This window comes from Arvicola amphibius, chromosome 3 (genome assembly GCF_903992535.2).
Source record: "Arvicola amphibius chromosome 3, mArvAmp1.2, whole genome shotgun sequence".
Lineage (NCBI taxonomy): Eukaryota > Metazoa > Chordata > Mammalia > Rodentia > Cricetidae > Arvicola > Arvicola amphibius.
The window spans coordinates 89,481,671-89,498,048 of record NC_052049.1 but is presented as its reverse complement, the minus strand read 5'-3'; the positions used below and the strand labels follow the sequence as shown (position 1 = coordinate 89,498,048).

The 16,378-nt window shown below is 48.4% G+C and overlaps 2 protein-coding genes across 2 annotated transcripts; both read left to right on the top strand.

Moving 5' to 3' along the window:
- Window positions 1-133: 133 nt before the first annotated feature.
- Fdx2 (ferredoxin 2) lies at window positions 134-5,410 on the top strand. The gene is made up of 5 exons (XM_038322114.1): window positions 134-845; window positions 915-969; window positions 1,055-1,161; window positions 4,836-4,923; window positions 5,003-5,410. The coding sequence occupies exons 1-5, from the start codon at window positions 698-700 to the stop codon at window positions 5,157-5,159; spliced, it is 555 nt and encodes a 184-aa protein (XP_038178042.1). The 5' UTR covers window positions 134-697; the 3' UTR covers window positions 5,160-5,410.
- Window positions 5,411-5,555: 145 nt separating this feature from the next.
- Zglp1 (zinc finger GATA like protein 1) lies at window positions 5,556-10,327 on the top strand. Its single transcript, XM_038322112.1, has 5 exons — window positions 5,556-5,989; window positions 6,560-6,898; window positions 9,338-9,420; window positions 9,773-9,866; window positions 10,046-10,327. Exons 1-5 carry the CDS (start codon window positions 5,847-5,849, stop codon window positions 10,173-10,175), a joined length of 789 nt encoding a protein of 262 aa, XP_038178040.1. The 5' UTR covers window positions 5,556-5,846; the 3' UTR covers window positions 10,176-10,327.
- The last annotated feature ends 6,051 nt before the right edge of the window (window positions 10,328-16,378 follow it).

Here is a 16,378-nt window from a genome sequence, read left to right as displayed (position 1 = left end):
AATAAACTGTGGGCCCAGCAAGATAGCTCAGCGTTAGAGGTACGATACCTACCACCAACTCCGACAACCCAAGTTTTACCCCTGGGGCCCAAATGACTACCATAAGTCGTTCTTGACCTACACATGTAACACAGATGGGCAAGCATGTGTGCTCACACACATTCTCTAAAATTTAAGTTGGACTTTGGTGGCACTAGCTTTTAATCCCAGCACTTGGGAGGCAGAGGCAAGACATTGAGTTCCAGATCAGCCTGGTCTACATAGCAAATTCTACAACAGTTTAGTCTATACAGAATCTGTCCCCCAAAAAGTTTTTTTTCTTTAAAGCCTGGGCATGGTAACACATAACTCTCAATACCAGCAGTGCAAGTCGCTCTCTTTGAGAGGCTTAATTCCAGCCTCTTCTACAGAGTGAGACCCTGTCTCAAGAAGGGCTCCGAGTTTGGTCCCAATGTTTTGGCAGAAGACCGGACTTTAGTTCCCAACACCCTCACAGCCCGCTAATTCTGGGCTCTACAGACACCAGGCACCCACTCCTCGGTGCTCATATATACAAGCAGAATACACAAGGCTCAAGGCGGGGGTGAAGAGGCTTAGGAATCCAACCAAAGGGCCAGGCCGGAAGTCAGACTGAATTCTGGTACATCACCTCTGACCTCATGCGGCTGTGGTTAAAGTTGCAGCATAGTCACTGAGCATGCTCGGTGTTCCGGTCACGTGGCCTGTCATGGCCGCCTCCATGGCCCGCGGCGTGAGTGCCCGGGTCTTGTTGCGGGCTGCCGGGGGATCTTGGGGTAACTGGACTGGGCACGGGGCAGTGACATCCAGGACTCTCCGGAGTACAGGTACCTAGGGCCGGGCCGGGCCGTGGCTGGCAGCGAGGCCGCAGCCGCTCACCCACTCGTGTTTTCCAGGAGAGCGGCGCGCAGGCGAGGACGAGGCGGACGGCCCGGAGCTGCCCCGGGACGCGTGAGTGCCCGCCACGCCTTGCCCCGCCCTGCCACTCAGCCGCAGGCCGGCCTTGGCTCAGCGCCTGCACCCTGTCTGTCCCCAGGGTCAACGTGGTCTTCGTGGACCGCTCTGGTCGGCGGATCCCCGTGAGGGGCAGAGTTGGGGACAATGTTCTTCACCTGGCCCAGCGCCACGGGGTGGACCTGGAAGGTAGGTCATAGGGAATTACTTGGAGACCCTTACCATTCTTTCACATCCTTTTTGCATTTCTGAGACCGTCTCATAATATAGCTCAGGCTTGCCTCGAATTACTACTATCAGAGGGTGGCATGGAACTTCTGACCCTCTTGCCTCCACCTCCCGAGTGCTGTGTGACAGTGCCCCACAGTAACACCTTACCTGGTAGTTTTGTTTTGATGTGGATTAGTGGGTCGGTAATCAGGGCCTCACGCTCTACCTCGGGCTGTCCAGCAACTTGAATATGTAATCCAGGCCAGCCTGTACCTTATTGCAGTGATGCTCCTGCCTCCACTTTCTGAGCACTGAGACTACAAGCATGTGCTACTACACCTCCATATGTGGGGGTGGGAAGAGCTGAGAAAGACTCCATGTAACTCAGGCTATTCTGAAAGTAACTAACCAAGCTAGGTTCAAACCCACGGGAGTGACCCCCCCTGCCTCCCCCTCTTGGGTGTTGAGGTTAAGACAGCCTCTGTGCCTTCGCCTTAAACCCACTGGATGATCCTCCTGCCTCAGCTTTCTCAGTTCTGGGATTACAGGCTGTCTCCACTGTTTAGCCACCTCTGAGTTTGAGCTGATAGGATGGCTCCTACACAAGCCTACCAACCTGAGTTCAATTCCCTGAGATCATGTAAAGGCAGGAAAGAAGCTGGCTGCGGCAGGCGCACACATCGTGTACACAGTAATAAAACACTCAAATTAGAGACAATCATAGAACTGGAGAGGTTGCTCCGTGCTGAAGAGTGCATATGGCCCTTGCAAAAGGCCTTGCTCTGTCCCTCCCATTCGCTCTGTGCCAGGCAGTTCACAGCCTTCTGTAACAATAGCTCCACGGCTCAGACCCTCACTTGACCTCTGTGGCCACTGCACTCTCATGTGCAGCACACAGACACAACACTGAACTAACACTTGGTCTCAGAGCAGCTCTTACTGAGTGTTTACTAGAGGCTACTAGAATATGCCTTCTCTTGTAGCTTGAGGATTCTTGCCGTTGACCCCTGCCCTCCAGTGCTGGGATCATGTGTGTGTGACTGTCCCCCTGCTCTGTCCCTTCTTCAGGCCACAGAGCTCAGGACTATCCCTAGGCTTTTGTGCTTCCTGTTCTGTGTCAGAAGTGTTTTCCGAGCACATTGCTAGCAAGGCTCCTCTTTGTCCAGACTGACTGTCTGGCACCCTTTCACCCCAGCTTAAGCCCCGTGCCCATGTCTGTCCGTGTATCTCGTGGTCTCAGAGTTTGTGTTTCATTTACTCTCTGCCATCTGCCTCATTCCTGTCACCTGTGGCCTCTCCTGTCCTCTGCGAATGTCGAGTGCCAGTTCCTCGTGCAGCTTTGTGAATAGAGCAGGCAGTGATTCCATCTTGCAGAAAGGGAGATTGCACCATGTGATAGTAGTTGTGTTCAGAAGCAAGAGAAGCATGGCAAAACATGATTCAAACATGGGACATTTAGTCCTCCCATGCTGCTCTTTGCGAATATCAGTGGGTATTTTCTTTATTGAATTTATTTATGTGCATACATGTGCCTCTGTAGAGGTTAAAGGACAGCTTAATGCATGCAATTCACTTCTTCCATATTGTTTTGCTAGGGATTGAACTCAGGTCTTTAGACTTGGCAGCAATCCCTTTACCCAATGAATGCATTCCAGGCAAGGCAGGGATTTTGGTGAGACCCTATCTTTAAAAAAAAAGAAAAAAGATGAAGCCCGATGTAGTTGCGCATGCCTTTACCCCCAGACTCAGGAGGCGGAGGCAGGCAGATCTCTGAGTCAAAGCCGGCCTGGTGTACATAGTGAGTGCCGGGACAGCCAGCGCTATGTAGTGAAACCCTGTCTCAAACAAAAACAAAAATGGGAATGTCTGCTTAGATTCATACCCAGCCTGGATAACTTAGCAAGAGTCCCTGTCTCAAAAATAATGAAATTATGAAAACACAAATTATGAAAAATTATGTCTCAAAAAATGATGAGAGTCCTTGTGAGAATACTATCTATTGAGTGTGCCGAAGTGACAGGCCCTCTGAGCCTAACAGGAACTGGGAGCCAAGTAATAGAGAAACTACTAGGGTTTCACTGGCAGATGAGTTGGAAGCGTCTCCCTGGGTTAATGGAATAGGCCTGACTAAAGTTCTGCTCTAAAGTTGGCAGATGTGGCTGAGCATGGTGGCACACACCTTTGCTGCCAGCACTTGGTAGAGAGGCAAGTGGATCTCTGGGATTTGAGGCCAGCCCATTCTACATGGCAAGTTCTAGGACAGCCTGGGCTACACAGTGAGACTTTTTCTCGGAACAAACCAAAAATCCAGTGAAATGGATGGAGCTGCTGGGAGGTGGCTGGTGAGTCTGGCGCCTGCTGTACAGAGCAGCGTTTGGAACAGGGTTTCGAAGCAAGTGGGCCTCGTCTGTGGTTTCTCACCAGTGCGTGAGCTCAAGCTCGGCATCCGAGCCTTCTGTTGCTCTATGACAGGGTGACTTAGCACTGCTCTCAGCAGCTTGCTGTGGGAATGGGCATATTTAATCCTTGGCAGAGAGAAACTCCAGGATAGAAAGGTGGCTATAGATTACCTGGGCAGTGGTGGGCATTCCTGTGGGCCCTGCTGCATCAGAAGCTGAGCATCAGGACTACCTGAGTCTAAGAGTTCAAGACCAACCAGTGCAACAAAAACCCAGTGTAATCCAAACAAGTGCGACCTGCTGGCTCAGGCCTGTAACCCTATCTGCTTGGGAAGCTGAACCAGGAGAGTGGAAAGTTCAGGGTCTGGGCTGGCACGATGACTCATTGGTTAAAGCGCACTGCTGCCAAGCCTTAGGACCTGAATTCAATCCCTAGAACTGACTTAGAAGGAGAAGCAACCCAAGATGTCCTCTGACCTTGACATGTGTGCTGTGGTATGCACATTTCCACACAAATTCACACATCCATAAGTAAATGTTTAAAAAGCATTTAAGGGTTGGGTCTAATGGCACACGCCTTTAGTCCCAGGCCCAGATTCAGACCTGGCCTGGATAACTTACCAAGAGTCTCTGTCTCAAAAATTAGATTTGACTAGCCAGGTGGTGGTGGCACAGGCCTTTAATCCCAGCACTTGGGAGGCAGAAGCAGATGGATCTCTGAGTTTTGAGGCCAGCCTGGTCTACAGAACAAGTTCCAGACAGCTAGAGCTGTTACACAGAAATTTTGTCTCAAAAAAAAAAAAAAAAAAAAAAAAAAAATTACAGATTGGGAGAATGCCGTGGTTCAGAGGGTCAAGGCATTGAAGCAGAAGTCTGATGACTGATTTCAGTCCTCTGGGTGGAAAGCAACAGAGCCGCCCTCTGACGTCCTTAGGGATGCTGTGGCAAGCAAAGCAGAGGACATTCTAGGCCATGGGTACAGAGGCAGAGGCCCTGAGGTGAGACTGCAGTGTAGGACTAGGCATAGTGGCTCACGTCTGTCATCATACCCCTTGGGAGGGGTAGGAGAGTTGGTTCCAGGCGGTCCTTGACTACATAGTGAGTTTAAGGCTAGCCTGGGCTGCCTAAGACTGTCTCAACAACAAAAAGTCTACAGATGACTTAGAAACCTTCTCAGCTCTGAGAAGGCTGGGGCTAGGAAGCTGAGGTGGAGCGTGTTCCTCACTAAGGATGCCTCTTTCCTCCTGTCCCCAGGGGCCTGCGAAGCCTCCCTGGCATGTTCCACCTGCCATGTGTATGTGAGTGAGACCCACCTGGATCTCCTGCCTCCTCCTGAGGAGAGGTGAGTGCGCAGCCCAGCTATACTGCCGGCCTCTGCCTCCCTGTGCCCACACCACCCTGACCACTGCTCTTTGTCCCAGGGAGGACGATATGTTGGACATGGCCCCACTGCTCCAGGAGAACTCAAGACTGGGCTGCCAGATTGTGCTGACCCCTGAGCTGGAAGGAGCCGAGTTTGCTCTTCCCAAGGTCACCAGGAACTTCTATGTGGATGGCCACATCCCCAAGCCCCATTGAGAGGAGGTCACTGGACCAACCAGGGCCACTGAACTGAAAAGAAAAGACATGCTTCTGGCCCCAGTGCACGGACTGGCCGGGAAAGAGAAGCTGAAAGCACAGTGTGAGACCAGAGCCGCTGCTGGGTACAGCCCGTGTCTGGGCACTGAGGGGGATGGGTCTCTATCTTGGGTGTGTCAGTCCACCAGGGAGAATCGAATTATAAATTAGGGATGGACTCAAACCAGAGCTGCAATAAAAAGTAATACATATCTCGGGCATGTTTCGTGTCCTTGGGGGGGCCGGTCTGTCCAGCTCCTAGTGCAGGGGCCCTGGCTGTGCCCATACCCCCACCCCGGCAGAACCTGCGACTTTGTTCTTCCTGGGGACGCTCCTGTGTGACTAGGCCCCGCCCTAGCCACAGAGAAGGGATCCACAGCGCCCCTTGACCTTCAAGGATGTGCTAAGTGATCAGAAGATAGCTAGCAAAGAGGGGGTAACCCAGGGGGGCCGTCCTGATCACGAGCCACACAGCTGAGGCTCCTGGCAGCCACTGCAAAAAGTGCTCCCAGGTGCAAACAGCGCCCCCACGTGACCTGCGCCGGCCGGCTCCGCCCAGGTGGCGCCCATCGTCATCACCCTCATCCTTCGGGTTTATCTCTAGGGGGAGCAGGGCAGAGACATTTTGCTGCTGGGCCCGGAGTGGGCATGGAGGCAGCATCAGCCCGTGACTTGGAGCGCCGCCGGCAGGAACTTCTGGCGCCACCTTGTCTGGACACCGAGTCGCTCCGTAAGAGCCGACCCCCCGCACGGGAGCCTGGAGCCCTGAGATGCCTCACTCCCAATGGCAGGTGCGTGGGGCAAGACTCCTCCACCGCCCATCCTAGACAATGTCTCGCCAGTCCCGGAGATTGCGGGGTCACGATCCCCAGCTTCCCAGTCTTCCCCCTCTTAGTTACCGGCGCCGATGACGTTTTAGCCCCTATATACAGGAAGGGACAGGTGATTTCCATCGTACTCACCCTTCTGTGGCTATGTGACCCAAAAAGGTGCCAATGAAGGGTCATCGTGGAATGATGAGGGTAACATACTAACAAACAACAGTCGATGGGGTGATTGACTAATGGTTGCTACCGACATTAGCCTGAATTGGGCAGATTGCCTAGGGTGGGTCCTTGCTTTGTTAGTGGTGGTGGGGGTGGCTGATGGGAACTGATAGCCAGCCACGGGGGATTCAGTCTCTGCTGACAATTATTTTGCAACTTTTAAACCTAATAACCCAGGATTCTGGCCCCAGGTGAAGCACAGGGTTACCAAAGCAGAGGCAACAACGGGGTGGCGCTCCACCACCCCCTCCTTACCTATCAAATACAAGCCCTCGGGAAAGGGGTGGCCACGCCTTACTGCTTCTTATCCCCCAGGTCCCTGTGGCCTGCGTGCCAGGACTCTGTCAGCACAGCATTGCCTTTCCTCCAAGAGAAAGAAAACGGGTCACTGGGGTCCCCTTCGCTGGCCTCCCAGGCCCTGGGGCCGTGCTGGGAGCTGATGGTCATAGGGATGGCAGACCCCCTAAGTATGGCCAGGAATCCTAAGAGCACACAGTACCCCGATCCGGAACCCCCAACTTCACTCCAGAGAAGAGCACGGAAGCAGCTCAACCCCCAAAAGGGCATTGAGAAGGGGGACCCCACATTCAAGGGGGTGACTCTGAAGTTTCAGATACAGCCGGATTCTAGCCTCCAGATTGTATCCACCTACAGGTAGGCACTCTCAGCCATGATAATATATGCCTGCGTATAATAACAGTAGACTTACAGGACAGGGCTGGTATTAGAGGCCTGTCACCCAAACTATTCGGGAGACCGAGGAAAGCCTGAGCTACAGAGTGAGTTCAAGGCCAGCCTGTGCAACTTAAGGAGCTTGCCTCAAGATAGAACTGAAAAAAGCTGGGAGCCATGTATAAAGGGGGCATGTTGGGAAAGAACCGAAGCACATTTAAAGCCAGCCTGGCTACATAGCTAGACCCTTGCTCAGAAAAAAAAAAAAAAAAAAAGAAACAAAACACCTTGGGCCTGGAGAGATGGCTCAGCGGTTAAGAACGCTGGCTGCTCTTCCAGAGGACTTGGGTTCAATTCCCAGCACCCATATAGTAGGTCACAACTGTCTGTAACTCTAGACCCAGAGGATCAGACACCTCATAGAGTATATACAGGCAAAACACCAGTACAAATCAAATAAATAAATAATCTGTCTGGGGGAAAAAAAGCAAGCAAACAAGCAAAAACCATTTAAAAACAAAAACACACCCCAAAGAGAAAAACTTGTAATCCTAGCACCCTGGATGCTGAAGTTGAGGACCTTGAGTTGGAAGCTGGCTAGCCTGGGCTGAAGACCCAGCTCAAAAAAATACAGATTGCTGGGTGTCTTTAATCCCAACATTCCAAAAGCAGAGGGGCAGGCGGAGCTCTGTGAGTTCCAGGCCAGCCTGGTAGGTAAAGGAGCTTGCAGCCAAGCCTGACGACCTGAGTTCCATCCCTAGGACCAGTGTTGTAGAAAAGACCTGACTCCCAAGAGTTGTCTTCTGACCTCCACTCATATACACACACACACATACACACTCACATACACTATAGTATACACACACAGACGTAATAAATACGAAAAAGGTTTATTATTTGTGCTTGCTTAGAACTTACATCCTCATGCAAAAATTTTATTTTAATTTATTTGGGGGTACACATGTGCCATGGTGCACGCGCATGTGTGAGTTTGTGTGTGTGTATGTATGTGTGCGTGTGTGCATGTGTATGTGTTTGTATGTGTGCGTGCGTATGTGTGTGTGTGTGCGTGCGTGTGTGCGTGTGTGTGTGTGTGTGTGTGTAGGTCAGAAGATAACTTGCAGGAGACGGTTCTCTCCACTGTGTGTGTTCCAAGGTTCAAACAGGTTATTGGATGTGGCAGCAAGTCCCTTTATCCACTGAGCTACTTCAAAGGCCCTGAATTGGATTCTGCTAATGCTGTTTTTTGAAACAGGATTTCAGATAACCCAGGATGGCCTTGAATTTCTAATCCTGCCACCTCCACCTCCCTAGTGCTGGGATTACCTGTGGGCACCACCGCATCCAGCTTTTTTTGTTTTGTTTTGCTTTTTGAGACAGGGTTGCTCTGTGTAACAGCCCTAGCTGTCCTGGAACTTGCTCTGTAAACCAACCAGACTGGCCTCGAATTCAGAGATATACCTGCTTCTGCCTCCTGAGTGCTAGAATTAAAAGCATGTGCCACCACTGCTGAGTTGCATCCAGCTTATTTTTATTCAATTACTTGGTTTGGTTGTTGGGTTTTTTTTCTATTTTCCTTAATTTTTGAGACAAGATCTCATTATGTAGACTAGGCTGACCCAGAATTTCACCATTCTGCAGCCTCAGCGCCTCAGGACTGGAATTATAGGAATATAACATACCTGACTTAAATGCAATATTAATTATTTTATTGCTGCTAGTGGAATATAAAACCAGGTCTTTGACATCAGATGCCCCTGAGGGATGCCTGTTAACCTTGATAATGAATCTTAGTTTGGGGCTGTGACTCACTGGGTAGAGTGCTTGCCTAGCATGCACACAGCCCTGGGATCCATGAGAGACCATTATCTCCAGCCAGGCGTGATGCCACACACCTGCAATCCCAGCACTTAAGAGGCTGAGCAGGTTCCTGGACAACCTCAGCTACAGAGAGAACCTGTCTTAACAGCAAGGAAAACAAGAGAGAGTGCAGGCTGAAGCAGGGCAGGTTACTATGACCTTGTTTCAAAAGTACAGAGAGGCCGGGTGGTGGCGCACACCTTTAATCTCAGGGAGGCAGAGGCAGGTGAATCTCTGTGAGTTTGAAGCCAGCCTGGTCTATAAAATGCATCCCAGGACAGCCAGGATTGTTACACATAGAAACCTTGTCTCAAAAAAATAAAAGTAGAAAGAATTTGTTAATTTTTATTTTTTCTATGACAATGTTACTTTCCTTTTAAATTGATTTAATATATCTAAAATTACTGTATAAAATTCTTTTTTTAAAAAAAAAAAAAGAAGGTAGAGAGGACTGGAAACAGGCAATGGTGACATTCGCTTGGGCTTGTGAGGCTCAGGGAAGTATTCATTTGGGGTCCACCTTACAGATCCACTCAGTGCTACGTCTTGTTCTTTTTGCAGCTTGCCTGGCAGAAGTTGTTTACAAAAGCTCCCTGCAAGCCCTTCCAAAGCCCTTGTCAACCCAGGAGGCAACGAGGCCCTTGGTGAGAGGCAAAGATGGTGTGAGCTAGAAATATCTCGAGGGTGCCATCTTCACATCCTCTGTCTTTCTCCATGCCCCCTTCTTCATCCCAATTCCTCATTTAGACTGCTCAGAGGCCCCCCCAGCACTGAGTCACCCCACCCCCAGCTTCCTCCTCGGTAGAGACTCGCCATCTGACTCACCATCTGTCCCGGTGCCCAGCTCTCCCCGTTTTCTCTCTACCAACACCCAAGGCAGACACAGAGCTACTGAAGCCTTAACAGAGACCACCCCTGGAATTCTCCACCCCACACAGGCCTCTGAAATTGACTTCTGACCTTTGACCCTGTGCCTTTTGACTTCTGACACTCCAGAGCCCAGGCGCTGTGCTTCTTGTAGGACCCAGAGGACTCCACTCTGGAGAGATGCCGAAGATGGGACCCCTCTCTGCAATGCCTGTGGCATCAGGTCCTCAACCCAGAGGTGTTGGGGGTGGGGCAGTCAGACTGGACTCAGCTGGTGTGGGAACTAGGGAAAGAAAAACAGCCACCTATTGAGGAAAATGGTTTCCTCTTGGTGGTTTCTAGTTCCCCACTGCATCCTATATGGTGGTTTCTTACACCCTACTCCCTCACTCTTACCTCCAGGTACAAGAAATATGGCACCCGTTGTTCCAGTTGCTGGCTGGTTCCAAGGAAAAACGTTCAGCCCAGGAGGTTGTGTGGCAGATGTGGGGTGTCCCAGGACTCCCACCTAAACCCAACTCAGGAACTGTGAGCCCTTCTTTATCTAGCCAAGTCAGTTTGGCTTCAGTTTCTCCACGGGAGAATAGGTAGAATCGAGCCCCTGGAAGTGCCCAGCCTGTCTTGCTGCCAGCAACCCCAGTTGGAGAGTCAGCCTCATGTCCAGAGCCCCCCTTTTCCACTCAGTCTTGGCTGAACCCCAAATAAAAAAATCATTGCAGAAATTATTATTTTTAATTATGTTTTACTTTAGATTTTCTTTTACATTCATTTGTATGTATGTCTGTGCATTCGGTCATGGTGTGGCTTCAGTGTTTCAGAAAACAGAGGACTTCCAGGAGTTGGTTCTCACCCCCACAAGCTGTGTGTGGATTCTGGGAATTGAACTCAGATCATCGGGTTTGGCTGCAAACATCCTTACCTGCTGGGTTATCCAACAAACCTGAGGAAATTCTCACTAATACTGTTAACACTGTGCTGACGGCTGAGCCACCCTCAGTATCACTGCATCCCTCCCTGAGCCTGGGAAGGTAAGAGGTGTTTCAAACACCTCTTTAGGGTGGATTGTAGGTAGGCAGAGGTGGCGCAGACCTTTAATCCCAGCACTCGGGAGGCAGAGGAAGGAGGATCTCTGTGAGTTCGAGGTCAGCCTGGTCTACAGATTGAGTTCCAAGACAGCGAGGACTGTTAAAAAGAGAAACCCTGTCTCAATAAAACAAACAAACAAAACCAACATGGATTGTATATATAGTCAGTCTGAAGCAAGAATGAACCACATTTTAGAAGGGGAGAAGGGTGGCTGGAAAGATGGTTCAGGAGTCAAGAGCTCTGGCTCTGTTCTTCCAGAAAACCCAGTACTCACATGGCAGCTCACAACCATCACTAACTCCAGTCTAGGGGATCATATGCCTTCTTCTGACTTCTAAAGACACCAGGCATACATAGGACACACACACAAACACACACAACACACACACAGGCAAAACACCCGTATACATACACATACATACACATACAAACATTTTTCAGCTTAACTTTAGAAAAGCAAGTAATTTTTTTAACGAGGCAGCCAGCTAGATGGCTCATCTAAGGAAGGCGCATACACACGGCCTGGCTAGCTGAGTTTTCCCCTAGGTTTGACCCACACACCTGCACACTCACATGAGGCACAAACGCCCAAGGCATCTGCAGACACAGAACTGGGAAGGTTAAGGGAGAAGGATTACAAGTTAGAGACTGGCCTGGGCTGCACAGCATGGCTCTGTCTCGATACTTGGTTTTCTTTTATTTTGTAAGACGGGTTTTCTTTGTGGCTGCTTTACCTCCCCAGTGCTAAAACTGCAGATATCCACCACCATTCCTTTTGATATTTTGTGTGTGTGCAGGCATGCCTGTGGAGGTGAGAGGACACACAGCTGTGGGGATCAGCACTCTCCTTCCACTGTGTAGGTTCCAGGAGTGGAGTCAGGTCATCCGGCTTGGCAGTCAGGGCCTTTCTTCCCGGAACCATCTTGTTGGCCCTCCACCTTACTTTTTGAGAGGGGTCTCTCCCTGAACACAGCAGAAACAACAGACTCCGAAAAATTGTGTCTGACCTCCACATGAATGCACTTTGGCATTAGTTCCACCCCCCCCAACACACCTAAATAAATAAATAAATAAAAAGACTGAGCCATTGGGGAAGACACCCAGCTTGACCTTTCCTTTCCAGGCATACGTGTGAAGGCAGGGTAGGTGATACACGCCTTTAATCCCAGCACTCAGGAGGCTGAGGCAGGTGGATCTCTGTGAGTTTGAGGCCAGCCTGGTCTATACAGTAAGTTCCAGGCCAAGCAAATGTTTGAAAACTAAAATACAAATCTGCATATTTATGAGAAGTGGTGGCCACTTACCTCTGGTGGAGGGATGGAGGTGCCTGCATGCAATCCCAGTTCTTGGAGGCTGAGGCAGGATGGGTTAAGTCCAGGAGTTTGAGACCAACTTGTTCAGCACAGCAAGATTATGTTAAGAAGGGAAAGAAAGTGGGGAGGTGGTGGTGCATGCCTTTAATTCCAGCACTGAGGAGGCAGAGGCAGGCAGCTCTCTGTGACTTGGAGGCCAACCTTGTCTACAGAGGGAGTTCCAGGGCAGCCAAGGCTACAAAGAGAAATCTTTCTGTCTCAGAAAAAAAAAAAGCTCAAAGTCTCTTTTGAGACTCACGGCAATCTCTTAACTGTAATCCCATTTTTTAAAAAAAACAAAAACAGATCACATACTTTCAACGTATAGAATGGTTCAGGATATATATTACCATTCCAAAAGGGTGCAAAGGGAACACAGTGAAGAAATACTGGACAGGAAACCAGCTGGGCAAACGCCAAACTCTGCCTCTCCAACTCCTTTCAGCTTTGTTGACTGCAACACACTTCCTTCTCTAGGGCTGGTTCCACTCCCTGTTAGCATCTTTCCTTGGCTGGTATCCCACAACTCCAGAATCTCCTACATTTTGGGGTCTTCAAGGCAATTCAGGCTTCACCTTCACAGCTTCAAGCACACTTCTCTAGGTCTCCATGCAGGGACCCCCTGACATATGCCCGACCTCAGGTGGCTTTCCTTAGTCATGGGGGGAACGGGGACAGGGTGTTTCCATAAAACTCCTTACTTGTATCCTTGACTCTTAAGCCAGAACCACATAGCCAAGGATGCTAAATTCTCCTGACTGCTGGGGCTGGAACATGGTCCCCTCTTTGAAAGACATTTTCACCAGCTCTCTGTTTTCCATGTATTCCTTCACTACCTAAGCCTAGCTGTCCTAGAACTCACTCTGTAGACCAGGCTGGCCCCAAACTCAGAGATCCACTTGCCTCTGCCTCCTGAGGGCTGGGTTTAAAGGTGTGTGCCACCACACCTAGCCGGAAGCCTTTCTTTATTTCCTATTCACAAACTGGAGACTTAGCTGGGTGGGATCTCGCCCTGAGGTCACCACTCCCTTTACTCCATTTAGCCTCAGCCTTTTCTTTAATCTAATTACACTTCCTGGTGCCTCTTTCCTGCTCAAACTGTACATTTTCTATTTTCCCTTGTTCAGATTGCTCCTTTTCATTATAGCTCTACATAAAACTGGCTACTAATAATCACACAACACAGTCAATACTGGGCTGTTTTGAAATCTCCTCTTCCAAAGCAATTCATCCTAAGACTTTTCAGACAAGGATTTTCTTCAAAACAACCAGTCTTCCTTGTATGACAAAAACTTTAAATCTTTGAAGAAAGAAATTGAAGAAGACACCAGAAAGTGGAAAGCTCTCCCATACTCTTTGATGGAGGAGAGTCATCTGTCTATGTGTTACTTTCATTGGTTAATAAAGAAACTGCCTTGGCCCTTTAATAGGACAGAAAAGTAGGTAGGCGGAGTAAACAGAATAGAATTCTGGGAGAATCAGGCAGCCGCTTTAGGCAGTCGCCATGCCTCTCCTCTCTGAGTCGGACACAGGTTAAGATCTCTCTTGGTAAACTACCACCTCATGGTGCTACACAGATTACTAAATATGGGTTAGTCAAGATGTGAGAATTAGCCAATAAGAGGCTGAAACTAATGGGCCAGGCAGTGTTTAGATGAATACAGTTTCCATGTAATTATTTCGGGTGTAAAGCTAGCCAGGTGGCGGGACACAGCCCCACCGCTCCATCTACAGCTCTTGGGTAGGCAGAATTAATATAGTAAAAATGGCATTCTTTACCAATTCAATGCAATGCCCATCAAAATCCCAGCAAAATTCTTCAAAGACCTCGAAAGACCAGTACTCAACTTCATTTGGAAAAGCAAAAAACCCAGGATAGCCAAAACAATCCTGTACAATAAAAGAACTCCTGGAGGCATCACAATCCCTGACTTCAAACTCTACTACAGAGTTACAGTACTGAAAACAGCCTGGTACTGGCATAAGAACAGAAAGGAGGACCAATAGAACCGAATAGAAGACCCAGATATCAATCCACACATCTTTGAACACCTGATCTTTGATAAAAAAGCAAAAAATATCAAATGGAAAAAAGTAAGCATATTTAACAAGTGGTTCTGTCATAACTGGATATCAACATGTAGAAAATGAAAATAGACCCATATCTATCACCATGCACAAAACTCAAGTACAAATGGATCAAAGTCCTCAACATAAAGCCAGCCACACTGAATGTTATAGAAGAGAAAGTGGGAAGTACACTTGAATGCATTGGCAAAGGGAACCACTTCCTAAATAGAACCCCAGCAGCACAGACACTGAGAGAAACAATTAATAAATGGGACCTCCTGAAACTGAAAAGCTTCTGTAAAGCAAAGGACACGGTCAACAAGACAAAACAACAGCCTACAGAATGGGAAAAGATCTTCATTAACCCCACATCAGACAGAGGTCTGATCTCCAAAATATACCAAGAACTCAAGAAATTAGACACCAAAAGATCACATAATCCAATAAAAAAAATGGAGTACAGACCTAAACAGACAACTCTCAACAGAGGAATCTAAAATGGCTGAAAGACACTTAAGGAAATGTTCAACATCCTTAGTCATCAGAGAAATGCAAATCCAAACAACTCTGAGATTCCATCTTACACCTGTAAGAATGGCCAAGATCAAAAACACTGATGACAACTTATGCTGGAGAGGTTGTGGGGTAAAGGGAACACTTCTGCATTGCTGGTGGGAATGCAAGCTGGTACAACCCCTTTAGATGTCAGTGTGGTGATTTCTTAGAAAATTAGGAAACAACCTTCCTCAAGACCCAGTAATATTACTTTTGGGTATATATCCAAAGAATGCTCAATCATGCCACAAGGACATGTGCTCAACTATGTTCATAGCAGCTTTGTTTGTCATAGCCAGAACCTGGAAACAACCTAAATGCCCCTCAATCAAACATGGATAAGGAAAATGTGGCACATTTACACAATGGAGTACTATAGCAGAAAAAAAATAAGGACAGCTTGAATTTTGCAGGAAAATGGATGGAACTAGAAAACATTATTTTGAGTGAGGTAACCCAGACACAGAAAGACAATTATCACATGTACTCACTCATAGGTGGTTTTTAAACATAAAGCAAAGAAAGCCAGCCTACAAACCACAATCCCAGGGAACTCAGACGACAATGAGGACACTAAGAGAGTCTTACATAGATCTAATCTACAAGGGAAGTAAAAAGTATAAAAAGACAAGATCTCCTGAATAAATTGGGAGCATGGGGACCTTGGGGGAGGGCTGAAGGGGGAGGGGAGAGTCAGTAAGGGGAACAGAGAAAAATGTAGACCTCAATAAATATCATGGGGAAAAAAAAAAACAACCAGTCTTCACCAAAATATCACAAGAACTGTCTCTAAGCCACATACAAATATTCTTCTCCTCTGAAACCTCTTGAACTTGATCCCTACAGTTCAAAGTATCCTCAGAACCACTGTCTTCTGTGTTCCTACTAGGATGGCTCATTAAGCCATGCTTAAAATGTCCAATCACTTTTCTGGTCCAGAGTCCCAAAGTGTTTCACATTCCCCCAAACAAAATCATGCCCCAGCCCACTCCTGGTACCAACCCAGCTATCACAGGAACACCCCACTCCTGGTACCAACCCAGCTATCACAGGAACACCCCACTCCTGGTACCAACCCAGCTATCACAGGAACACCCCACTCCTGGTACCAACCCAGATATCACAGGAACACCCCACTCCTGGTACCAACTTCTGCCTCAGGATTTTACTGCTGTGAGAGGCACCATGGCCACAGAAGCTCTATAAGGTAAACTTTTAACTAGGACTGGCATACGCTCAAGGATCTACTCCATTATTGTCACACAGAAAGCATGGCAGCATATAGGCAGACATGATACTGGATGAGGAGTCTAGAGTTCTTTATCTGTATCAGCAGGCAGCAGAAGAAAGAGACACTGGGCCTGGCTTAACCATCTGAAACCTCAAACCCACCTCCAGGGATATGCTTACTCCACATGTATATGAGGTGCAGGTGTGCTCATACACACGTGTAATTGCTTTTAAACTTTGGGGCCAGAAAGACAGTTCAGCAGTTAAAGAACATTTGCTGCGGTGTTCAAGTGGCTCACAACTGCCTGTAACTCCAGTTCCAGGGAAATCTTATACCCACTCCTGACCTCCACACTTACTGGCTAGTTTTGTTTGTTTTTGTTTTTGTTTTGTTTTTTGTTTTTTTCGAGACAGGGTTTCTTCTGTAGCTTTTGGTGACTGT